The following is a 27,001-nucleotide window of genomic DNA, read 5'->3' as shown; positions in this document are numbered from 1 at the left end:
ATCGTTTATATGTTACTGTTCTTAAAATATTTTGTTCTAATTGTTTACTTCTTTCTTGTAATTTATTTCTTTCCTTTCTTTACTGGGCTATTTTGCACTGTTGGAGCCCTTGAGATTATATACTTCTGTTTTTCCAATTAGAGTTATAGCTAAGCTAATAATAATAATAATAATAATAATAATAATAATAATAATAATAATAATAATAATAATAATAATAATAATAATAATAATAATAATAATAATAATATAGGTTGTAACGCTTTATCAGCTGGCCAACGGGATTATCTTTAAAGCTCCCGCTTACTCGTGACTTTGACGTCATTCTTGTCACAACTCAGTGTTTACCAAAAGTATAAGTACCGCAAAAAGCTCCAAAATTAAATAAAACACCCTATATAAGGAAAACTTATCATCCAAGAAGAGCATCTTTTTGTTATTCCGATGCTCTTTTGTTTTTATCAGCGTTAAGTTGCGAAGTATTTTTGTTGAATTCTTGAGTCTATACTTTAAGACGAATGATTCAGGACCAGGAAGGGCAGAAGCAATCATGTCTTCGTCGTCGGCTTTACAGGTGATTGTGGAATGAATTATTATTCAAATGTTATGCATGATCAAATCATTATTCACAATGAAGTTATGAATTGTCAGAAGGATGAAAAACTATTATGTTAAATGTATATAAATGTCTCTCTTCTATGTCCGGGCGCTCGGCTATTCCTGGACTGTTATCTTTTTGCTCCCTTTTTTTGTTTTTATTTTTATTTGGGTTTATCAGAATTGTGTCAGCGGTGCCATTTTATACACACGGATGAATGATGCTCGTAAATTGAGATTAATCGATACAAATGTAATATTAGTATTGCGTAATGTTACCTTTCGTGAGGACTCTACTGCCGTAAGCTATCGTTGGCCAAGGCAGGTTAGGTTAGCCAAAAATACTTGCTAATGCCACACCCCCTTAGGGTCTATTTTAAGGAAAGAACTGTATGCTTACTAATTTTACGGAATTAATTCTCAAGGTTAACCTCTAAAATCCTTGTCACTGCTAAATCTCTGCATATAGTTTAACCTTGAATAAATCACAATTGTAAAGTTCTTGTCTATCGTTCAGTGGTAGGTTATAAATATAAGCGTATCTCAGTTACGATGTCAATGATTATGTGACATGATCATTATTTGTCCCATTTCACTTGTGATACATATTTCTATGAACTATGAAATTATAGAATTCATGCTAAAAATCTGGTAGCCTAACATCAAAATGCTAATTTGGAAAAAATGTTTGAATTGGAATTATTTTCTAGGAGCTCTTTTACATTTGTCCGCATCCCAGGTTTTACGGTATATACTATTTAGTTTTTGGTATCAAAATTGGGAGCCTATGTATATTGGCGGCCAGTTCCTCCCGCGTGCATATAGAAATGTACACCAACTAACGTAAACTTCGCCCCCCCACCTAACCTACAAGCTGTGTCATTACCTACTTACTTAATAGGGAGCTAACGCCCCCCTGCGACCCCTCTTACACTGCCGTATTCTTAGTCGGCTGTTGTCATACATATATTACAGGTGGCCACAGTCATACATACACGCCTAAAATTGTAATATTCTGAGCCAGTAAAAATTGGTACGCAGAATTACAGTAGCAGATATGTTGACACTAATACTGCCCGGATATACAGTACAGTGTTTCGTAACTTCTAGACAGGGTATTTTCAGAATCACTTTCTTAAATCTAACTTTTGTTGCAAATGAAATATTTCCCTTTAAAAGTTATTTTTAATTACCGATTTTCTCCTATTAGAACCAGGCCATCATGGCAATCCTTATCTAAATGACCAATCAGTGCCTTCATTAACACTTGACATATTTTGGGATGGGGCAGTCGTCTACTTTCACTGAGGCACTGACTCTTGTCTTCAATTTTATACTTTTTTTCATTCCTGTACAGTATTTTGGTAGGCTGTTTCCATATTGCTGAACTGTGGTCATTGCTGTGTTAAGGGGAAAAACATTTGGAAGTGCCACAAGAAATTTTGTTTATTCTTATTTTAAAGACCAAGTAATGGTGGTGGTGTTCCTATTGTTATGTTTACAACTTGCTTTAAAAAAAAAAAAAAAAAAAATTGAGCCATAGAAGATATTTTAGTCCTTTTCACGGATCACTTTCTCTGCCACAACTTTAGACAATCAGACAGTATTGGATAACTTTAGATTCATGCCTCACATTAAGGTAAGATACTTAGGTTAAGGTATAGGATCGGCATCCTATGAAGGTTTCAAAGGGGTGATAACCTCCCCTGTGGTAGGCAAGGACACGGCTTCTTAATTAAGTTAGGTTAAGTAGGGAGCCTTAGGTTAGGTCATAATCCTGTGTATTCCTTCTGGACAAAATATGGTTTTTCAGGCATGAAATTCATGTACTTATTGAACTGCGAGTAGTGACAATGTCTTAGTAATAAGGAGAAATGGGAAATTGATGCAATTATTGTGATGAGAAAACTGTTCATTTGGAAAAAAATATTACATTTATGAGAGCGATTCGGTAAGAAGAGCATCGAGTACCTCTGTATACAATTTTAATCAGATCAAGGAGCAAGCTTGTAACCAAAAATGCTCATAAACCAAAACAATTCAACCACAAGAAATAAAGGAAATTCACTCGATGCGTTCTCCATGTTTAAAGGCTTGTAATGGTAACATTCCAAATGAATACAAGTAATAATTCACTATAAAAGGAAGAAATAACACTGTTAAACAATTTAACTGACGGAAATTAGATGAGAAATACTACATGGCAACTCTCCCTCCTTGTCTGATGGGAAGCAGTGAAGGGAGTTCATGTTATTTGTCATGCGGGCATGATGGTATACTTACTTGCACTCATTTTATAGAGCCTGTGTGAGCGAGCCGTTAGGTTCTAACTGAGATGAGGTGAATGCACCGAAACTATATTAAACAGACATCGAGCTTAAATACCAGGATTTACGAGCAAGGTTACAAAGTTTAAACAAAATCAAACATGAGCTCTCAGGTTTATACAAGTTGGTTTATTAATAGTGCAGGGAAGAGCGAGTGACAAGATAAAAAAAAATCGTTATAGTGTACGAGCGTGTATGGAACACGTGCAGTACGAGCCTCTTGGATTGGCACACTTAGGCAATTATTGCGCTATGAATGCCGATTGTGAGTGCAATACAGTAATCCCGTGGATATTACACGTATTTCAGCTGGTCTTGCGAGCGGGCTTAATATGTACGGTAGTATGTATGTATTACTGCACATAACACATTGTACCCATAGTTAACCTACCGGTAATGGCACCATTTCTTGGAATTTCAAATTATAATCATCCTAATACTGTACTGTTTTTTTTTCAATATTAAACTTAGCCGGTGATCATATAAGCTGTCAGCTCTGCTGCCCGACAGAAAAACCTAAGGACAAAATACGCCAGCGATCGCTATACAGGTGGGGGTGTACATCAACAGCGCCATCTGTCGAGCAGGTACTCAAGTACTCCGTGTAAACACAGAACCAATTTTCTCTCTGTCGTGCCACCGGCAAGACCTACTAAATACGCTGTTGCTTACTGGATTGGTTTTCACAGATTTTGGTGAAGTACACATTTCTAGTTATTAGCTTTCGCTTTGCAGAGGTTATCTTCAATACTTCCTTGCATTCTTTGATTGAATTTTGGATTATTTGTTGACGACTTGGATAGATTTTGAATTCCCCTTTGACTAATTCAAGATGGCTGACCCTTCTCAAGTCCTTAAATACAGAAAGTGTAGTGCTAGGGACTGTTCAAGGCGTCTTCCGAAGGCCTCTATCGATCCGCACACCATTTGTTCCAATTGTCGGGGTAAAATCTGTCAATTGGAAGATCGATGTGAGGAATGCGTTGGGCTTTCGGAATTCGATTTTCTCGAATTCCTGAAATATTCACGTAGGCTAGAGAGAGATAGAGTCAGGAGAAGTTCATCTCGCTCCGTTGATTTTTCCTCTCCCCATGCCCCACAACCTATTCCTTCCCCTGTAGTGGTTGCTCCTGATCCCCCTTCTAGCACTCAACAACCTTCGATGGCAGATATGATGCGTGCCATCCAGGCTCTGGGTGAGAGAGTCGAGTCATTGGCGAGTGACCGTAACCAACTCATGGCAGACGTCAAGGAGTTGAAGGGTAAGAGTGCAGTGGGTAGTGACAAAGTGAGTGGTAGTGTTGTGGAAAGTGTTAGTGTTGCGCTTGAGGGTGCGTCTGTTCGTGCCTGTCGTCCTCCCAGTCCGGGACCTCTTGCAAGCTCCCAAGCCCAGGGGAGAAGCAATGTCGTACGACCAAAGGGTTCGACAGGCTTTAATCAGCGGACAGACGTTCCCTCCGTGGTTTCGGACGTATCTTGCCAAGATCGCCCCACCCACAAGAAGACGAGAGAGCCCATTTATTCCTCGTCTGCGGAAGATGTTTCTCGGAAGAAACAATGGACCAAGGTCTCACGACCTCTCAAACGCAAGGTCCCTTCCGCGCAAGTCCAACGGCCCAGTTGTAGCCACTGGGTCAGTTCGGACTCGCTGCAGTCTTCCGATGACTGCACACCTCCTAAGAGAGGCAAAGCGGTACCGCAACAGGCAGTAACACCGTCTGTTGCCGCACCTGCTACTGTAGACCCTAAGTGGGCTTTGCTGCAGACCATGCAGACACAGTTAACATCTTTAATGCAGGACTTTCGTGCGGAGAAGGTTGACGCTGCACCCGTTAGCCTACAACCAACCACGGTTGTGCGTCCAGTTGACGCTGAGGCTACCTTCTCCCGCACTCCAGCTGTGAGAGTCCCGCCACCCATGCGCAGTGTACCCTGCCAGCCGCATGTTGACGTTCAGCGACGCACGGAACCCTCCGTTGACGTTCGTGAGTTACAACAACAACCTAAGTTGTTTTGTTTTGACGCGGTGCGTCAACCTCCGCAACCCACTGTGGTTACCACTACTCGCCCACAGCAGACTAGACAGTCAGGAGTAGACGCTTTGCGCCCCCGCGCAGCTATGGTTGTTGCCAGCTCACAGACTGGCCAACAGTTCCATGACGTTGCGTCCAGTGCAGTCACGCATGCACCCGTGCTGCCGGACTCAGCTGACCAGCCAATTCCTACTCCTTTGCCGCTTCCTCCTCAGCATTCAGACGATGGACTCTCTGATGATGACGACGCTGCACACCTTGACGACCCGCACACGGACATCGACGAACCCAAGACCACGCCTCCCTCCTTGGACTTAAGGAAAGTTCTTGCACTGTTCAAGGATATGTATCCTGATCATTTTGTTTCTGCAGCCCCACGCTCTCCTCCTTCTGAGTTCGCTTTAGGCACGCAGTCATCCGCGCCTGCCTTTACGAAGCTCGTCCTCGCCCGCTCGTCCAAGAGAGCTTTAAGAGTGTTGGGAGATTGGATGCAGTCCAAAAGCACCTTGGGAAGACAGCATTCTTGTTTCCCCCTGCAAAACTCGCTTCCAGATCGAGCGTCTGGTATGCCACGGGAGAAGTTCTCGGCTTGGGAGTTCCTGCCTCTGCCCAGGGCGACTTCTCAAGTCTAGTAGACTCTCCCCGCAGGCTGGCCATGAGACGCTCCAAGATTTGTTGGACTCCTTCAGATTTAGACCATCTGATGAAAGGAGTCTTCAGAGCCTTCGAAGTGTTTAACTTTTTGGATTGGTGTTTGGGAGCGTTGAGCAGGAAGACCTCCCTTCTGACAAGGAAACTTCAATGCTCATTATGTCCTGCATGGACAAGGCCATATGGGACGGTTCCAGTGAGCTTGCGGCTTCGTTCGTTTCCGGGGTCCTCAAGAAACGGGAAAACCTTTGCTCCTTCTTGTCAGCTGGAGTAACACAATGTCAGAAATCGGAGCTTATGTTTGCTCCTCTCTCGAAGTGCCTTTTCCCAGAGGAGTTGATCAAGGAAATTGCTGCCTCCTTGATTCAAAAAGACACGCATGACCTGGTTGCGTCATCTGCCCGCAAAGCCACCCCTTTGCCTACCGTGTCTAGACCCAGGATGGATACTCCAGCGTCAAGATTTATTCCGCCCTTTCGTGGCAGAGCCTCCAGCAGAGGAGGTACTCGTGCCGAAGGGAAACGTGGGAGTAAGAAGAAAGGTACCAAGTCCTTTAGAGGCAGAGTCTGACTGCCACCTTCTTCAGACAGCAGTGGGAGCCAGACTCAAGAACTACTGGCAGTCCTGGGAGAACAGGGGCGCAGATGCACAATCTGTGAAGTTGCTCAGAGAAGGGTACAAGATCCCATTCTTGCGCAAGCCCCCTCTAGCAACGACTCCCATCGACCTCTCTCCCAGGTACAGAGAGGAGGACAAGAGACTAGCTTTGAAGCAAAAGTGTCTCTCTTACTAGAAAAGGGAGCGGTAGTCAAAGTCCGGGACCATCAATCCCCGGGCTTCTACAACCGTCTCTTCTTAGTGGTAAAGAAGACAGAAGGGTGGAGACCGGTGCTAGACGTCAGTGCTCTGAATGTCTTTGTCACAAAGCAGACGTTCGCCATGGAGACGACAAAGTCTGTTCTAGCAGCGGTCAGGAAGGAAGACTGGATGGTCTCTTTAGACCTCAAGGATGCTTACTTTCACGTCCCCATCCACCCAGATTCCCAACCTTTTCTAAGGTTCGTTTACGGGAAGGTTGTCTACCAATTTCAAGCCCTGTGCTTTGGCCTAAGCACGGCGCCTCTTGTCTTCACGAAACTGATGAGGAATATTGCCAAATTCCTGCATTTAGCAGACATCAGAGCCTCCCTCTATTTGGACGACTGGCTTCTAAGAGCTTCGTCCAGTCGTCGCTGTCTGGAGAATCTAAAGTGGACTCTAGATCTGACCAAGGAATTGGGTCTCCTAGTCAATATGGAAAAGTCCCAACTGGTCCCATCCCAAACTATAGTGTACCTAGGGATGGAGATTCACAGTCAAGCTTTTCGGGCTTTTCCGTCGGCCCCCAGAATAAGTCAAGCCCAAGGATGCATCCAGAACATGCTAAAGAAGGATCGATGTTCAGTCAGACAGTGGATGAGTCTGATAGGGACGCTTTCATCACTGGACCAGTTCATTGCGTTAGGGAGACTGCACCTCCGTCCCCTTCAATTTCACCTAGCTGTTCACTGGAGAAAGGACAAGACGCTAGAAGCGGTCTCGATCCCCATTTCCGAGAAGATGAAGTCATCACTGACTTGGTGGAAGGACAACATCAACCTCAGAGAGGGTCTGCCCCTGGCTGTTCAGACCCCCAACCACGTTCTCTTCTCGGACGCATCGGACACGGGCTGGGGTGCAACATTGGACGGTCGGGAATGCTCGGGCACTTGGAACTCGGAACAAAGAACGTTACATATCAACTGCAAGGAGCTACTGGCAGTTCATCTGGCCTTGAAAAGCTTCAAGTCCCTCCTTCTAGGCAAGGTGGTGGAGGTGAACTCCGACAACACCACGGCCTTGGCGTACATCTCCAAGCAAGGAGGGACCCATTCTATGACGTTGTACGAGATCACAAGGGACCTCCTCACCTGGTCAAGAGATCTAAACCTGTCTCTAGTAACGAGGTTCATTCAAGGCAACATGAATGTCATGGCGGACCGCCTCAGTCGGAAGGGTCAAATCATCCCAACAGAATGGACCCTTCACAAGAATGTGTGCAAGAGACTATGGGCCACATGGGGCCAACCTACCATAGATCTCTTTGCAACCTCGATGACCAAGAGGCTCCCAAATTATTGCTCGCCAATCCCGGACCCAGCAGCAGTTCATATAGATGCTTTTCTACTGGATTGGTCCCATCTAGACCTTTATGCATTCCCCCCGTTCAAGATTGTCAACAAGGTACTGCAGAAGTTCGCCTCTCACGAAGGGACAAGGTTGACGTTGGTTGCTCCCCTCTGGCCCGCGAGAGAATGGTTCACCGAGGTACTGCAATGGCTGGTGGACGTTCCCAGAACTCTTCCTCTAAGAGTGGACCTTCTACGTCAGCCACACGTAAAGAAGGTACACCCAAGCCTCCACGCTCTTCGTCTGACTGCCTTCAGACTATCGAAAGACTCTCGAGAGCTAGAGGCTTTTCGAAGGAGGCAGCCAGGGCGATTGCTAGAGCAAGGAGGACATCCACTCTTAGAGTCTACCAGTCGAAGTGGGAAGTCTTCCGAAGCTGGTGCAAGTCGGTATCAGTATCCTCAACCAGTACCTCTGTAACTCAAATAGCTGACTTCCTTTTATACCTGAGGAAGGTAAGATCTCTTTCAGCTCCCACGATCAAGGGTTACAGAAGCATGTTGGCAGCAGTCTTCCGTCACAGAGGCTTAGATCTTTCCAACAACAAAGATCTACAGGACCTCCTTAAGTCTTTTGAGACCTCGAAGGAGCGTCGTTTGGCCACACCAGGTTGGAATTTAGACGTGGTACTAAGATTCCTTATGTCAGAAAGGTTCGAGCCACTACAGTCAGCCTCCTTTAAAGATCTCACTTTAAAGACTCTTTTCCTCGTCTGCTTAGCAACAGCTAAAAGAGTCAGTGAGATACACGCCTTCAGCAGGAACATCGGATTTTCATCTGAAACGGCTACATGTTCTTTACAGCTTGGTTTTCTAGCCAAAAACGAACTACCTTCTCGTCCTTGGCCGAAATCGTTCGATATTCCAAGCCTTTCTAATTTGGTTGGAAATGAACTAGAAAGAGTCTTATGCCCTGTTAGAGCTCTTAAGTTCTATTTAAGACGAACTAAACCTTTACGAGGACAGTCAGAAGCTTTATGGTGTGCTATTAAGAAACCTTCTTTACCTATGTCAAAGAATGCAGTTTCCTATTATATCAGACTGTTGATACGAGAAGCTCATTCCCATCTGAATGAGGAAGACCATGCTTTGCTGAAGGTAAGGACACATGAAGTTAGAGCTGTCGCAACTTCAGTGGCCTTCAAACAAAACAGATCTCTGCAGAGTATAATGGACGCAACCTATTGGAGAAGCAAGTCAGTGTTCGCGTCTTTTTATCTTAAAGATGTCCAGTCTCTTTACGAGAACTGCTACACCCTGGGACCATTCATAGCAGCGAGTGCAGTAGTGGGTGAGGGCTCAACCACTACATTCCCCTAATTCCATAACCTTTTTTAATCTTTCTCTTGAAATGTTTTTTATTGTTGTTTTTGGGTTGTCCGGAAGGCTAAGAAGCCTTTCGCATCCTGGTTGATTTGGCGGGTGGTCAAATTCTTTTCTTGAGAAGCGCCTAGATTAGAGGTTTTGATGAGGTCCTTTAGTATGGGTTGCAACCCTTGATACTTCAGCTCCTAGGAGTCGCTCAGCATCCTATGAGGATCGCGAGGCTCAGTAAGGAAGACGTACTTAAAAAGGCAGAGTAATTGTTCAAGTCGACTTCCTTACCAGGTACTTATTTATTTTATGTTTGTTATTTTGAATAACTGCTAAAATGAAATAAAAAATACTTAGCTCATAATAATGTAAACATGTAATGCTGGTCTCTACCCACCCCCCTGGGTGTGAATCAGCTTATATGATCACCGGCTAAGTTTAATATTGAAAAATGTTATTTTTATTAATAAAATAAATTTTTGAATATACTTACCCGGTGATCATATATTAAAGGACCCTCCCTTCCTCCCCAATAGAGACCCAGTGGACCGAGGAGAAAATTGGTTCTGTGTTTACATGGAGTACTTGAGTACCTGCTCGACAGATGGCGCTGTTGATGTACACCCCCACCTGTATAGCGATCGCTGGCGTATTTTGTCCTTAGGTTTTTCTGTCGGGCAGCAGAGCTGACAGCTTATATGATCACCGGGTAAGTATATTCAAAAATTTATTTTATTAATAAAAATAACATTTTTCTATAAAATGCCAAATGGCTTTCGTCGGTCCCCTTCTCTATAAGAAAATGATGATGATGATAAAGATGCTTCCAAGAACCCACACTCAATTTTGTTTTAGTCTTACTGTACACCTACTGTAGTTTAAAAATTATTTGCATACAAAAAAGGTAATACCGTACGTACTGTACCTGTTGGTGGTGGTATTAATATTTACTGAATTGATACTGGTGTTGACCAATTAAAACACAAGAGCCATATAAAAAAGCAGTACAGTATCACAACTGAGTCCCACTTAATTTCATAACGATAGGGCTAGGGAATGATATTAGACAAAGCAGCTACTAGTAATGGTTTGATAAAATCTGTGGCAGCAATTGTATATTAAATGGGAGACATAGTCTGCCGCAGCTTAGAAACCAGGATTTTCAATTCTGTTTTCTATGGAATAGTAAACCATGTCTGTTGTTGTGCTGGATCCGGTTAGTGTTCAAACAAAATTATTAAGCTATGTCATAACCTAAGGTATTCCCACCTAACCTGACTTAGGGCTCCAAGTCCTAACTTGGTTGAGAAAAAAGTTATACAGTAATGCACTGGAGGTCCTTGGGTAATGGTGCTCTCGAGTTATGATGATTTACCGTTACGAATAGGCTACAATAAGGTACTTAAAATAATCTTTGTAACTCAAGAGGTGCATTGTTTTGGTTGGTACGATGAACTACGTGTAGATGCAGAGAGCAACTAACACTGCGGAATAGTGCATTACGAGTCGCTTTAGCTTTAGCGTAAATTCACCATCTCTATGATACGCATTTAGGATTTCAATGCAGCCTTTTTTTTTTTTTTTTTTTATACTGTGCATTATGTCTGAAAAGTGTAAGGGGGACTTCTGGTGGCAGTTAGCAAGCCAGCCACAGAAATACTGTAAAGATAAGGAATTGTTATACAGTATACTACTGTATCACTTATTGGCGATAAGTAGGGTATATGTTCAGGTACACTACAGTGCTGTATAGGGTACATGTATTTGTAAGTATAGGGTACAGGTATAGTAATTTATGAATGCTAAGAGATATTTTTTTTTTTTTTTTTATTTATTTTTTTTTTTTTTTTATACATATAGAGTATGTATGTACAGTAGGTTGTGTACTGTCTATAAATCTCAGATTACGACGAAAATTGACTTCCAATGTATCATAAGAACGAATCTCATTTGTAACCCAAGGACTTCCTTTACGTACTTACATTACTCAAAGTTGCCGGTGTTGTAACTTTCATGAGTCCTTCAAAGTCCTCTGAAGACCTACTGTAGGTGATAGAAAAAAAAAACTTTTGTTTTGAATTATCTTAAGTTTTGTAAAATTACCTTTCCCTCTTGAGATGGACCCCACATGGCACTGAATTGTGCGCAAGGCTTATAAAACTGTTTAAGGTAAAGTAATTATTGGATAAACTACCATTTTGTAGGGTGAAGAACAATGAAAAAGTGTTGCCACAAACAACCTAGATCAGTGATTGGGTAAAAAAAAAGATCTCAGGTGAACCAGAAGTTGTATTGGTTTATTCTGAAGTGCCTTCAACTTAACTCAAAATGAGTACATTAACAAGCCATCTTTCAAGAATTAGAACAGCAGGACAGATGGATCCCTGTAAGGAGGAGGACCTCAGAAACGTTAAACAAATTTTGTGCAACAGAAATGTTATTTAACAATGTGAATAATTAACTGTAGAAGATAAATTGTTCTTACATGTCTAAAAACCATGGTCGTATAATACTGTACATAGTCTTGAATACCTTATCTTTGATCAAGCGACTTGGTGAACTTTTGACATCTTTTATGTTGCTTTACATTCTGAAGGATAGAAGGTTTCCTTAGCCTGTTCCTGAGTTTGTGGCCCACGATACCAGGTTCAAGTCCGTTTTCATCTCCTCTTGGGAGGCATCCAGAGGGGATCTGAAAGACTGGCTTCTCTGTCCTGCAGGGACTCCATAGTGCTATCCTAAGAGGACTCTGTACTTCATGCCTGATCTTCAAAGACTTTTCTTAGCATTGGCAGGATAAGGAGAAGAGGTGTCAAAGAATATAGTTTCTTCTATCTTTGTGAGACTACTAGTTGCACCCATACCTCAATCAGTGAAGAGTTAGAGGTCAAAATCGGGCAAGGGCTCCTTAGATTAGGTATATCGGATCCTCCTTAGCACTGATAAACAATCCTCTACCTCCCACTATCTGCAGGAGTATACCCAAAGGTCCTAGGGTACCTTGACCCTTGTTTCTGTGGTTGTTACTCAACAGGCTATGTAACCAGCCAAGCTCTCTCTTGAGACAAGATGCATCTCATCTACGATAGCGGTTTTGACATAACCCTGGAATGAAAGGTAGATTGACTGGCCTTCTACCCTTTTTTCTTCCCCGTCTCTTGGGATTGCAGGAGTCATGGCCACTTTAGCCAGAGTGGATGGCGCCAGATGCTAAACTCATAACCGAGCAACCTTTCTTTTCTGACAAGATCTTTGGAGATGTTCAGAAGTATCTCCCCCATTCTCCTAGTTAAGAGGAGGATGGATATTATGTATTTAAACTCTTCTTAAAAGGGTATACATGCAAACAACACATATCCTATACAAAGATGTAGGGTCTCCCGTGGCCAATTACCATTTCTCTCAGTAGAGACCTAACCGCATGTCTGTATCATCTCTGTGCTCTAACTCTTTGGTTGGCAAGTCATTACCATCCTTCCTAAAGAGGACCAGGTGCTCTGGCATTTTCCGTGAAAGTTAAAAAAGCCAGAATTTGGCTCATTTGGATTTTCTCCCCATTAAAATGAGTCTCCTATTAAAAGAGGCAATGAATTTTTCAAGTAATTTGTTTATTTCCTAACTAGAGTCCTTAAGGTACTCTTTCCACCTTAAGATCCATCCGAAGGGTCAGAGTGAGTGTATAACTGATTGACAGGGGGAGCTGGGCTTCCATGCTACCTGTTGGTAGTTAAAATTACTGTACCTTATTGAAGTTTTAAAGGCCCTTCCAGCTTTTTTGAATTCATAATCCTATTAAAGCACTTAGGTCTATATACTGTACAGTAGTTAAGAAAATTACAAATTATTTTAAACATTTGTGATTTTGTAAATGTAGTAAGGTACTGCATTCAGTAACACAAGTTGTCTTACGCTTTTAACTAAATACTTGATTTTTATTTACCTTTCAGAAAGCGATTGATCTTGTAACAAAGGCAACAGAGGAAGACAAAAACAAGAACTATTCTGAAGCATTGCGTCTCTATGAATCGGCCGTGGAGTATTTCCTCCATGCGATGAAATGTAAGTTTTGAAGGGATTTTTTTTCTTTTTACAACTAGCCTATGCTTTGCTTTTAGTAGTTAGTCTTTTGCTTGTTGAGAGTTGATAAAATTCGTACAGTATATTTTATTTTCCGCATTGGGGCCCCTGGGCTTAAAGCATCCTGCTTTTCCAACTAGGGTTGTAGCTTAGCAAGTACAGTAATAATAATAATAATAGAAATAATAATAGGGAAAAACTTTCTTATATAAAGACATCCTCCATTCAGTACTGTATTTATTGCATTACAAGTTATCATCTCTACTTAATTTGTTAGTTTTTGCACAAGGAGACCACTACATTAAATACCCTTGCCATGAGTACAACGTTGTTAACAGAAAAACTTGATGTTAGTTTTCATAACAGCAGAAAAAGAAAGACAAGTTAATGATTAGAATAGAGATTAGTTGTCTTTTATGAAGTGGATAATGATTTTACATGGGAAGAAGAAAATGTTTATTGTACCTTGGATTGCACAAAGAATTGCGCATTTATTGGAATGTGAAACTCTGGAAGTGTGAGCAGAGTAGCCTAGCGTGACCTGTCAATTTTCCACAAGGCATATTATTGGCTGTTAGAGGAGACACGACCAATCAAAACACATTGATCAGTATCCTGGTAGCTGATTGGCTGTCAGACCACAGGATCACTCTAAAGTATCCCAAGTTATCGAGTATGCTTGTATGCATATGTACGACACATTGCTATGCAGCCCTATGATGCCAGCTAAATTTTCTGCACCGTCTATGGTTTCAAGACTTCACATATGCTTACACACACCAAAAAAGTTCTTTAAGCTCACTTGTGCATATAAAGTCAAATTGCGTATTAGTCTTATTTGCAAGTGATGGCCAATATTGTGTGGGGATGTTTTTTTTTTTAAGGGAATAGCCTGATACAAAGGTAGTTTTAACTATTATTGAGCATTCTTGGCTCAAAGTTTTCCAGTGTTAAAAAATTGAGTAGTCAACTTCAATCAGTTACAATAATCAAAGGAGGGCGTAGATTATTTGATTTTTGCAAATTGATAGTGTACTGTATTTCATCGGGTCATAAGTGTAACTAATTTCTATGACAAATTAGTTTTCCATTTTTGCACATCCAGGCTTTCATAGCTCGGATAATGGTTTTTATCTTTTGTACATGAATCTTCAAACACTGGTAACCAAATTCATTAATGTTAATATTTTATTTTTATCTCCTCTTATTAGATGAAGTCCCAAATGAGCGTTCTAAGGAAAGCATCAGAGCAAAATGTAAGCAGTACCTTGATCGGGCCGAAAAGCTCAAGGATTACATGGAAAAGAACAAAGATAAAAAGAAGCCCGTAAAAGCAGGGGAGGGACATTCAGGGTAGGTATCTCAGGAGTCTATTGTATGTTTCACATGCACTGGCAATGATTCTACATACAGTTTTGAAAGAAATTAAGTCGCAAAGGAATATTGTATTAAGCTAGTACAAGTACAGTTATGGAAAGCTCATCAACGAGTTGAGTTTTGATTTTCTCTGTATTCAGTATTAAGTACTTTTAATCATTTGCTTACATTTATAAACAGGAAAAAGAGTGGAAAGGACTCGGATTCAGATGACGACTCAGATCCTGCCAGAAAAAGGATGGAATCCAAAATGGAAGGTGCTATTGTTGCAGAAAAGCCTAATGTAAGTTGGGATGATGTGGCAGGCTTGGAAGGAGCAAAGGCAGCTCTGAAGGAAGCGGTCATATTGCCTATCAAATTCCCACACATGTTCACAGGCAAGAGACAAGCATGGAGAGGCATTTTGCTGTTTGGGGTTAGTACCTTTGTAACTTTACAATTCATTGGAGTCATCCACAAACATCAAGTTTTTATGCTTTGTCATGTATAATAGTTGTAATATATTAGAATGGCCAACAATCTTCCATGAGATAATTCTATTTTTTTTTTTTAAGTTAGATTATCAACCAATCCACTCACTTTTTATCATTTCTTTCTACAGCCTCCAGGAACTGGTAAAACATACCTAGCTAAAGCTGTTGCTACCGAGGCAAACAACTCTACTTTCTTCAGTGTTAGTTCAGCGGATCTAGTTTCAAAATGGCTGGGAGAATCAGAACAGCATGTGAAAACATTGTTTGCAATGGCTCGTGAACACAAACCATCCATTATCTTCATTGATGAAGTCGATTCTCTATGTTCCTCAAGATCAGAACAAGAGTCGGAATCTGCCAGACGTATCAAGACAGAATTTCTTGTACAGATGCAGGGTAAGTTTTCTGTCCAAGTTTGCTCTACAAATACATTAATGGTTTATTGCTAGTTAATCATTGAGTGGAGCTATAATACCAGCTAGTTTATTTCAGTATTTCTTGTTTTGCAAGACAAAGTGTATAAAAAGTAAACACTTTAGTTACTATATCATCATTTTTATTTTCAGTTGGCTAACATTTTGGGGGATATTTGCAAATTAGAGTACATTAGTACCTCGGTTTACGAGTATCTTTGTAAACAAGCAAATTGGTATACGAGCTTGCAAATTAAAATTGGTTTGCAAGCATTGTATTGGTCCCTGAGCAAAAAGTTTGTGCTGTATAGGTGTTGTTTATGTCTAAGTATTAAGGAGACTAGTATGTAACTAGTCAAATGGTGCCCATACACCACGCAAGCAGTGTTCGCACTGTGTTCACTTGATTTTTACCCCATTTTCATGCCATTTTAAAGATAAGGCAAAAGCACTCTTATCTAGATAGGTTCCTTGTCAAAATTAAACTACAACTAAGTGTCCATAAGGTGTAAATCAAGTGATTCAGCGAGAGTGAACATCATTCAAGAGAGAGAATTGATATTTACTCTCCTCCTCCTCCTCCTTTCTTATGTAAGGGGTTATAATTTGTTTAATAATTACTTACAAAATCTTTAAAAAATAATTGTATATATGTATTTATGGACTTTTAGTTTTAGAATGCATCCAGTGAATTTCGTTTATTTCATAAGTGAAAATTTGTTTTAGAATATGAGTATTTTAGGTTGCGACCTCTCCCCCACCCTTGAATGAATTAAAACTCTCAAACCGGGGTACTATTGTGGATGGTGATTTTCATTTAAAATTTTATTTCTGTTTGGTGTTCTCTGTGCAGGTGTTGGTAATCAAAACGATGGAATTCTGGTTCTTGGAGCAACCAACATACCTTGGGTGCTAGATTCTGCCATCAGGAGACGATTTGAGAAACGTATTTATATTCCACTCCCTGAAGCAAATGCTCGTACAAGTATGTTTAAGCTGAACCTTGGAGACACACCTCACAGTCTTAACGAAGATGATTTCAGGGTACTAGGTTCCAAAACAGATGGGTAAGTAAAAACTTGCATTGCCATTTAGAAAATTAAAAGCAAATTTGGTTCTACGGTGATAGGAGCACTTAATAGGTTTCACTTTGGTCAGTTCATTTAACCATATTAAAGTACAATATATTAGTGCTTTATCAGCAGTTGTTAGTTTGCCGGTGTTTTATATGAAAAAAATATTGTTTTGATTTAGTGTATATGCAGGATTAAAAGGTACTTTTCTGTTCAGGTACTCTGGTGCAGATATCAGCATAGTTGTAAGAGATGCTTTAATGCAGCCAGTCAGAAAAGTCCAAACGGCCACTCATTTCAAGTACATTCGTGGACCTAGTCGTGAAGACCCTAATAGATTTATTGAGGATTTACTTACGCCTTGCTCTCCTGGTGAACCTGGTGCCTTTGAAATGACCTGGGAGCAAGTTCCAGGAGATAAGCTGTTTGAGCCAGTAGTATCTATGGTAAGTGCACTGCTCTTATATCCAATACATTAGAAGTGTGACAATTGATGAAGGAAGCGTAGAGTTATATTCTAACCAAGTTGAAATATCTTAAAATAGAAAATTTAATTTCTCATTGTCGCTTGTCGCTATAGAGCAAGGGATCAATCGAAAGTTTTCTACTTTAAAGTGAAAATACATTAGGTTACTCGATTATGAAATTTTGCATCGTATATCTTTTTTGTTAAATTTTTTTCCTATCTTGTAATTTCCTTGATGGTCATGCATTTTCAAGTTACAGTATTGGGTTCTGTTAATGAAAAGTTTAGTGTGTAACAGGGGGTGCTTTATGATAGCTTAGTATGCTATACATTAGTTATTTTCTGGCAAAGAGTAATAAGGTTGATTTATTGTAGGTTGGATTGGCTTTTAAATATTAGGCCAGAGGCCAGGTAATGGGACCTGTGAGTCATTCAGCACAGTAATGAATATTTAAATTGGTTAAAATTTTGACAATTTAAAAAAAAGATTTTTACTGTATGCAATTCACTTTCAAAATGAAAAAAAAAATATAAAGAAGAAAGAATTAAATTTCATTAAAAAGATTTATTTTATGTTGATACCTAATAAGAGCATTTATGGGTATATCAACATCATCTAAAATATTGGCAACAAATTTACCATCAAGATGGTACAGTGTGTTTCAATACGAATGCAAACCTTTGTCCTTTTAAATAGGAGTACAGTATTGTACTTCAGCTTCCAATGACCCGATTGGGAGAAAAAATGCATCCTATGGCTTGCAGTATCAGTAGTGCGAGGGAGAATGGGGGACTTGGCCATTCTACCGCAAGGCTCGACTTTCCTTGCTAGTCTCGACCATTGCCTTGGTCAGACAGCCATTTTCCATGACCCGAGCTAACATTGTTTTGTGTTCTGTGCTTTCTTATCACCTCTGTTTTTGGTGTTTGTGTTCTGCAGCTGCTTTATGTTCTTGTTCATTGAGCAATCCCTGCGTGATGGTGCATAAGTGCCCGGCTGTAACCATCACTGTTGTGGTGTGTTCATGAGTTGCCACAAGGTCTGTGTACAACAGTGTTCCTTCAGGTCCACGTGGCAAGAGTGTAAGGACTGGTCAGAAGATCAATTGGCATGGTACAACAAGAGGAGGAAGAAGGCGAAGAGAGATTGATAGTCTTTCAAGATGACAGGCGGTTTGGCTGATGGCTCACCCAATCCCTTCCTCGCCAGAATCAGGCTCCATGTGTGTGTCTCTTCCCTACCTTCTCTGATGAGGGCACAGGTTTGGCTAATACTCCCCATGCACCCACGCATACTGGTCAAAGTGAGGTAACCCAGGAGTCCACGTGAGTGGCAGTGCCCTCTTTTTCTAATCAGGTTTGCACTTCAACTTGCAAGGAGGCACTCCTCAAGCTATTCAGGTTGTCCTTTGGCCTCCAAGACTCTCCTACTTGAAATCCTTTTTGGATCTCATCAGAGCAGATGTTTCAGAAGATGATACATTGTCTGGGGATGGAGCAGAGAGTTCATGGACAAGACTCTTGAAAAAGGCAGCAAAGATAAATGTGGTTCTCCAGGTCAGAGCCATCATCTCGGCTTCACAGGCAGCCAATGTTGAAGCTGCTGCTATGCCGAACCTCCAGGCCACATCCTGGCTGGACCACTGCTTAGGAGCAATGAAGTTTGCTCGGCAGATCAGCCAGCGAGAGGCTTTGTCCCCAAGGAATGCTTCATTTCATAAGAGTTCAGCCCTCTTCCATCCAAGGGAAGTGGAAGAGACTGGAGAAATGGAGGAAAGCAACACAGGATTAATTTCCAATGAGCTGTCTCCTTCAATGGTGTAAAGAAGCTCAAATTCACAAAATCGATAACACCTCTGAAGTCTTTGATGGCTGTTTTTCCGGTCCCATACAGCAGGGGAACCCCACTCTCTACAGGAAGTCGGCTCTAAAGAAACTGTCATTAATTCCAAGGACTAAATCGACGTCTCGTCCTATTTCCTCCTCTTGATAGAAACCCCAATCTGAGTCGACCCTTTCAACTCCAAGGTAGTCAATCCAGAAGGTGACAAAGTAGATGAGGAGTCAGACGATGATAGGACTTGTAATCTTCACTCGGTGCCATGGATGTCACTCGGTGCCATGGGTGGGGGAGATACCTATCAAGCCGTTGGGCAAGGTGGTACAGTAACTTTATTGGGCTAAATAATGGACAGTAAATGTCCTGCAAGATGGATACTACATACCATTCATTGGCTTTCATCCTCTCCTCACTCAGACTCCAACAATGTTATCGCCATGCCATCCAAAGTTGGAGAAACACCTTGCCCTCCTACCATAGGTGGACATATTGTTAGAAAAGGGTACACTACAGGTCTTACTGAACGTATCGCCAGGCTTTTACAGTCACACGTTCCTTGTCGAAGAGGCAACTGGGCTATGAGACCAGGCGTTAACTTATTCCCCTTCACTGTGTATGTTGTACATACTCTGTTCAAAATGGAGACGGCGAGCACCGTACGAGCAGCAATCAGGAGTAACAACCTGAGAGATGCGTACTTTCAAATACCAGTCTATCAGTATTCAAGTTGGTTCCTCTGCTTTGTCCTCGGGTGTAGGTTTTTCAGTTCAAAGTCTTGTGCTATACTGTACTGTCAATCACACTCTGTGTTCACTGGCATGCTCACACTAGTATCAGCTGTGGCATGTGCCAAGGCCATACATCTACCGAGGTACCTAGAAGATTGGTTATCTTGTCTTCCTCCTGAAGAAAGCTCCTTCAACATCAGACAAACTACTCGTCTTTTTCCATGATCTAGGGATCATAGTACACCTAGATTAGTCCAACTTCTCACCTAAGCAGAGGAGGAAGTACCTGGAAATCCTGACATAGTTAAGAGTTTTTCCATCTGACAATCGCATCAGCAATCTCAGAGTAGCGCTACCTTTCATGTCCCAACAACAACCCAACAAATATTGCTGGCTAGGCAGTGGCAACAACTTCTTGTACACCTCTTGTCCATGGAGAATCTGGTTTCACACGGGCATTTCTCACCAGACGACCGTTCAGTGGTGTCTGAACAGGTACTGGACAGCAGCCACCGACACCCCTCATTGCCTGGTTCTAGTAGAGTAAGAGGTTTGGGATGATTTAACCTGGTGGCTAAAGGATAAGAAACGCATCGAGGAGTATATGGAGTTTTCATTCCTCAGTTTTCTGACGCTGAATTATGTCATAAAGGTTTTCGAGCTGTCTCTTGTGAAATAACCTCAAAGACCTTGCATTAAAATTTCTGGATCTATATTCTAAGATTTTTAGTGTTTAGTAGTTGTGGCAGCTTTTGAATCTGATGGTGTACTGCAATCCAAGTTGTTCTCTTCTTAGATCTAGGGGAAGCGTTTGAGTCTACACATGTTCTCTAAACTGGGGACGTTTTAAAGGTGCCAGTGCAGATTCTAACCCCCTGTGTTGTGCTCAATATCAAGTTCCTTCAGCATTGGTGGACACAGAATAGTAAGTCTGATAGCCATAGTTGGGCTTGGATCTACAAATTGAGTCATTATTACTAAAAATTTTTATCAGCTCCCCAATTGAATCCTGATGCTACTTTCGGAATGTCTAAGGACTTTTTTACTTTTACCTTTAGATTTTTTATATGACTTGAACAATTCAGGGTTACATTGTCATACCTAAGCAAGAGTTGGAATTTTCTTTGTATTGCATTTGAAATTTTTCAATTCTGGAGACACTACTCACTTCATGATAAATTCAAATGCAGCTATAATTTTGACATGTTATAATCATGAACATGATAGTAAAGATCAGAGAAGTTAATTGAAAGGAAGCTAATTCTGACTGAAATGATGCTGCAGATATCTTTTAGGACTGTCGGCTAAAAAGCAGGCAGTAGATTGGTACTGCCTGCTCCATTCCTTCAAGTCTAAGAAGGATATTTTTGGAATATTTAAGATGTAATTTTGGAATCTAATCTTTCTTTACAGACTCCACAAAGTTACAGGTAAATGTAACTTCAGTACCACAAAAGATTGATTTTACTGTATTCTCTCTTTTCATGCATTGCAAAGAATACAGTACTATCATGAGTAATATAATGCTTTTGTTATTGATGTATTATTAGATGAGAGACGTCCCCTTTTTTGTTTCATTTGTTTGATGTCGGCTACTGGCTACCCCCCAAAATTGGGGGGAAGTGCCTTGGTATGTATTATTAGATGTGTAATACTTGGAGCCCTATCTCTTGAGCTATTTTCTCAAGGGATAGATGATAAAGAATCTCCAAACTTTATAACTATATTTATTTATTTACTTATTTATTTATTTTAACTATGAAAAACTATTACTGTACCATGTAAGATGGTTTGATTACTCGGTAGAATAAAAGTTTAATGATTTTTGTTCTTTTTTGTTTTACTTTTTCTCAGAGTGATATGCTACGATCCTTGGCCGATTCCAAGCCCTCTGTAAATGATGAGGACTTGGATAAACTACGTAAATTTACTGAAGATTTTGGACAAGAGGGATAAATGTTCTGAAGGTCATCTTTATGGTAATACAGTATGAATAAGATAGTATGCAAATTGCAGATTATGTCCATAGTGAGAAACTTTGAGCTGGTATTAAAACTCGTCACCTTTATTTTGAAATCAGTGATGTCATTTTATCCCACAGTATGGTTTATTTCAGCACTGTAGGGAAGCTTGAATGAATGACCTAGAAATGTGTTGGGGTTGTGATATCTTAGTAGTCGTGTTGTTTGTTGAATTTTGACTGAATCCAAATCTTTCACATAGTTTAAAACAACACAAAATTATGAAAACTAAACCTTATTAATTTTTCTTGCCTGCCTATTTTGTAGTCACTTGATCTGTAACATTAAATGAAACAAAATGGATTAGCAGTTTTGAAAATTTCTCAGGTTTTCGAATGTAGATATTTAAGAATCTTTTTAAAAGAAAATTTTCAATGTTGACTGCATGTAGCACATTTTCATGTGTTGTGTCTCAAGGAGACCTAATGTGCTTAACATTTTGTATGACAAACCTTCTTTAATACAAAGCACTCACACAAGCTTCACAAGCTTTATTACCAATCAATTCGGCAGTTTTCGGGTGAGGGAGGAAATAATATCACCTCAAATCTTATAAAACGTTTGTCTGCTATTTTAGTGGTGTAATTCGCTTTGATTTGCGTAATTTTTTGTATTTTATGTACAGGTACTGTATTTCCCTAGCGAAAGTTCGCAATATTTGATAAGTGAGAAGTGATTACTATACTGTATACAGTTTTACCTTACATTTTTTTATAATGCTTTAAATTTAGCTTATCAACTTCATCTTCATTGTAAAGTAAAATTAATTTTGGAAAAAACTCCAAGTGTTTTGGTAGGTTACATGTTTTGTTGTTTAGTGTTTTGTGTGTTTATGCCTATATCAAGTGATTTCATAATGTACATACATGAAACTGGTTTTGTTCATCGTCATTTCAGAGTGGTTGGGATAAAAAAATGAAAGGGATTAGATTGTCAATCATTCATTGTCAATTTTCGTACACATTTTATGCCTTTGCAATGAACTGTACAAGAGCTGCTTTGTTTTGGTCAGGGTACCACGATACTTCTCACATATAATGCCATATGCTGTGTTTTGGCTTTTCTGTTATATATCTGATAAATTTGTTACCTATATAGAAAGCAGTAAACAATCATTGGCAATAATTGCAGATTCTTTAGTTTTTGGGTTACTTATCTTTTTTCTATGAATATTTAATCATTTAAAATTTTTCTATATCCAATTAAAAGATCTTAAAAGCTGTCAAGTTACGTTACCATAATTAAGTAGACTAACAAGCAAAAGAAATACAAGTGTTGGACAAGAATGGATGAAATACATCATGGAAAGTTACATTTATTAGTTTAACTTCAGAGCTGTAAACCTAACAATTAATGTGGTAATGAAATGAAATTTTTATATATAAAATTCACGATAGCACTCTTGAAAATACTCTGAATCGTTGATGATTAATCATGATTTGAAATTGGTTATAATATTTTAATTATTACTTGTGTTTAGCTCGGTTTATTGATGCCCATGTCCTCTAAATCAGTGTGATAAATTTAGCATTCATCCTTTAAGAAATATTTTACTTAGTAACTTTCTCATCCTCTCAGTGAACTAACCATTTTGGTTTGTACATGCAGTATTGAAAAGTCAAACATTTTTTATATCTACTTATATATTCTCTTTTCATTGGTTTCAACTGTGTAAATAAAGACATTCATTTTTGAAAACTAGGCATTGCTTTCATATATAGATTGTTTCATTATGGCCTCACAGTATGAATATAAATTACCTTCAACTCATTTACTTGTTTTACTGGCCATAGCAAAGTATCAGATTAAATGGTTTGATTTAGCAGACTATTTTAATGATACAAAATTGTTGCATTTTTTTTAGTTAAAACTTCCAGTGGGAAAATTGCCATAAGTTGAATTTGATGAAGGTGATTAGTGATCCTGTAAACTTTGTGCGAATGTGTGAACCGTTCATAATTGGGTGAATGAAAACATGACTGAAGTAAGATACCATTTCTTGGTTGTAAAGTATGTTTAATGAAAATTTTAGCTTTGAAGATGCTAAAGCATATAGAAAGCTTAAGTAAAAGCATGTTAAGCTAAGCTCTGCCTGATATTTGTATTTGATCAAGTAAAACTGGACAAAGAATTTTAAAATGAAGAAAAAGAGGTTTGCATTCCTTCTTCAGTGTACATAGCTTGATATATTCCCCGAGATGCTGGGTTTCATTGCTTTAAAAATATTGTCATAATGGGAGAAACCAGGTATTGCTTCATGTTTAAGGCATATGAAATGTACTTAACATTATTTTGTAATTACCTAAGTTTTTTTCAAGGTCCATCCATTAAATATTCTGGCCACCAAATTTATAGCCCTAGAATAAATGAAAAACTCAAACTCTGTACTATGATAAAATTCTATAATAATAATTGCCCGATAAATGTTTAAGAAACGATAGAAGTACTGGAGTTGATGATAATTTTGGTATGCATTGAAATGTCTAATTGTAAGTTGCTATTATTTTTTCATACTTGATAGATAAGGAAGTGTATTTCAGCCCATAGACAGAAAAAGGTTGAAGTTTGTCAAGGATAAACTTTAAAATCTGGATTTTTAATAAGTAACTTTTGTATTTCCAGTTTATTTTTTTTTTACTGAAGCTGAAAACTAATTAACACATGGTGGTAAATCTTTTTGTCCTTTTTGCAATTTAAAAGTTAAGTAAAACATTTGTGCATGAAGTCCATATATTAAAATGTGGGAGAGAAATAGCGTTGCTCTCCATCTTCACCCTCTGAGGCGGCAAAGAATATTCATACGATACTTTGCTACATACAAGAAATAAATCTGAATACGTGCTTATTGCTTAATATTGAAATTGGAAAAATGCTTGTAATGGTATTCCTGATTAATTACATAGAATTTATTTATGCATTCTCTAAAGAAAAAACTGTAACCCAAACCTTTTGCCCAGATCGCAGTACTTTACATCAATAATTTACATACTTAAGAAAAGTGGATCAGAGAAGTACCAAGGTGAACTGTTACAAGATTTATATTTTGTTCCCAGGAAGACTGTTAACCCAGAACTCCAGGATGCAGCTAATGAAGTGTCTTACCCTTTAAAGGTACCAATATATGATTTTCAATCTTTGACACACTGCCCTTTGAATCATTCATTTTCTAATTGCTCTCTGGTAGTCTATTCCCTTAACTTGTGTCAAATATTTGTTTGTTGTATTGGTTCCACTCTGTACCACATTATTCCAATGTTGGCTCAAACAAAATATAGTAAGAAACATAAAAGTGCTAATTTCCATCGATTGAATATCACAATTTCATAAAATTTTATTTACATTTTATTTAAGATTGAAATATAAATGTTTTCTTTTTTAAATACTCTTGATGAAGGAAGTTGTTCGTTTTAAGTAAGGATGTGTATGTAACACTAGTGCAATTGTAGAGAAGGTAAGACTATTTAATTTTGCTTGCTTTCTACAGTATTTAGATAATATTTTGAAAGTCTGCAGTACACTGCAAACTGTTTCAACTGAATAGTACACTGCAAACTGTTCCAACTGAATAGTACACTGCAAACTGTTCCAACTGAATTGGAACAAGTCAAAGTTTTCTTGAAGGGATTTAGCAGTCATTTAGTATATCCAGAGGAGGATTTTGTGGTTTATTGCCAGGGTTGTCGAGAATGATTTTTCTCAAGGTAATTTGAAGGGCGATGATGCATTTTTCCGTGAAATTAAACGATTATCAAGTGGAATAGTTTTTGTAATAACTGATGGAAAAAAATCGTACTAAGTCTCCAAAACAAGTTCAAAATATTTTCCAGTAACATTTTTTTTTTTTTTTTTTTTTCAGTAGAACAGGCCAGTCTCTTCTGTATGATGTTATTTCATTTTGCTTTCATTTACAGTACATGTGAAATAATATTATAGATAAATTTTGATATGTACTGTGTTGAATTTTTTTTGTACAGTAATTGCTTGTTTTTATTTATATTGATGAATTTTTATATAAAGATTATTTAATGTTTGGCCTTTATCTATATAATATGGGACTTGAATGATTATCCACATACTGTACTGTACTGGGATGCAAGAAAAACAGATAACTAACTATATCAATTACAGTATACTGCTTTTGGATCTGTTATCAGGTGCTAATTTACAATCAGATTGCCAGAATTAAGTTAAATGGTTGCATTGTAGGTTAGGAATACAGTAAATTGGCTGACATTATAAAAAGAATACAGTATTGTATTTGCTGTGTATATTGGCCTTAGTTGGAGCTGAACCTTTCAACACAAGATAATTGTTAAGAGTATATTTAAAAAGATAAAAATAAGTGTCGATCATTTCGTATTCAAGACCACTCTTTGATGTTGCTCACTTTAGATACAAGAAAATTAATAGCTTTGTAGATTGATTCTGATTTCAAAAGAAAATGGCCTGAAGCCTTAGTTAGAAGTTGAATGATAATTTTCCAATCACTGCCAGTAGAGCTTGAGAATACAGGTTGCTTTGAGTTAAATGAGTGGGATAAATGATAGTGTACTTTTGTAATCTCAGTATTTGATTGTAGTCAAATTTTTAGTATCAGTTTTGAGGAAATTATGGGAAGGTATCATGCTAAAGTTTTAGACAAAAGGTTTTAATTAGTTGAGATAAATGGCGGTAGTAAGTCAAACTATAGGAAATAGTTCATCAACAAGAAAAAGTTCCACTAAAATACTAATCAAGATCTTGAGCTAAATTTGGGTTTGGAAAATTATTCAAGGTACCATGACAGCTAGGTTTAAGATATGTATTGGACTTTCGGTATTAAATTTCATTAAGGGAACAATGAATCAGTCCGGTAATGGAAATACTTATCCTTTTTTTGCCTCTTCACCTGATTTGTAGATCCATGTACCATATTAAAAATGTTAAATGTCAAGTGACATTTAGGTGGATTTTTTTGTTGGTAAGAATTTGAAAATTAACTAAAGTATTGTCAAAATTTAGCTCAGAGTTATTTTATAAGTTTGTAGTGATATTTTTTAAATTTCACAATATTATCCCACTCTTTCTCAGGAATGATTTTTTCTGACAATCCAATACCAGATAAAATACCTAACTCTTTATTGGGCTCTTTGTTATTTATTGATTAGAGAATTACCATTTATGCACTTGAACAATTGATAAGGGTTTCGTTCCTTACGAATGAAATTTGAAAATTGCCTCGATACATTTTAAATCATACTTGATGGCCCTTAGATAATAATGGCCTTCAAATAGAGCGAGAGGCTCAGTTGATAAATTTTGCGGACTCAGAAGAAGGATTTCGGTGAAATCAAGAGGTGAAGATGCTTCTAGATATGGTACATGTAAGATTTCATTTTGTTAGTGATGATTTTTCATTATATAA

At 38.8% G+C, this 27,001-nt stretch overlaps 2 protein-coding genes across 6 annotated transcripts in view; both read left to right on the top strand.

Moving 5' to 3' along the window:
• Positions 1 to 27,001, top strand: part of LOC137617241 (glutamate-gated chloride channel-like) — a 959,538-nt gene that overhangs the window by 818,757 nt on the left and 113,780 nt on the right. The window lies entirely within an intron of this gene.
• LOC137617239 (vacuolar protein sorting-associated protein 4-like) lies at positions 419 to 27,001 on the top strand. Its single transcript, XM_068347200.1, has 8 exons — positions 419 to 574; positions 13,077 to 13,188; positions 14,418 to 14,559; positions 14,764 to 14,998; positions 15,185 to 15,452; positions 16,323 to 16,536; positions 16,760 to 16,988; positions 21,431 to 27,001. The coding sequence occupies exons 1-8, from the start codon at positions 551 to 553 to the stop codon at positions 21,530 to 21,532; spliced, it is 1,326 nt and encodes a 441-aa protein (XP_068203301.1). The 5' UTR covers positions 419 to 550; the 3' UTR covers positions 21,533 to 27,001.

The sequence above is a fragment of the Palaemon carinicauda genome, chromosome 23 (assembly GCF_036898095.1).
Source record: "Palaemon carinicauda isolate YSFRI2023 chromosome 23, ASM3689809v2, whole genome shotgun sequence".
Lineage (NCBI taxonomy): Eukaryota > Metazoa > Arthropoda > Malacostraca > Decapoda > Palaemonidae > Palaemon > Palaemon carinicauda.
The sequence above is the reverse complement of the archived record's forward strand: the minus strand, read 5'-3'. Positions and strand labels throughout refer to the sequence as shown.

Bases quoted from the DNA above. Each gene is read 5' to 3' on its own strand.
- LOC137617239 (XM_068347200.1), top strand. From the start codon at position 551: ATGTCTTCGTCGTCGGCTTTACAG. The intron at 13,189-14,417 runs GTAAGTTTTGAA...TCCTCTTATTAG, and splicing joins TTTCCTCCATGCGATGAAAT to ATGAAGTCCCAAATGAGCGT. The intron at 16,537-16,759 runs GTAAGTAAAAAC...TTTTCTGTTCAG, and splicing joins CTAGGTTCCAAAACAGATGG to GTACTCTGGTGCAGATATCA.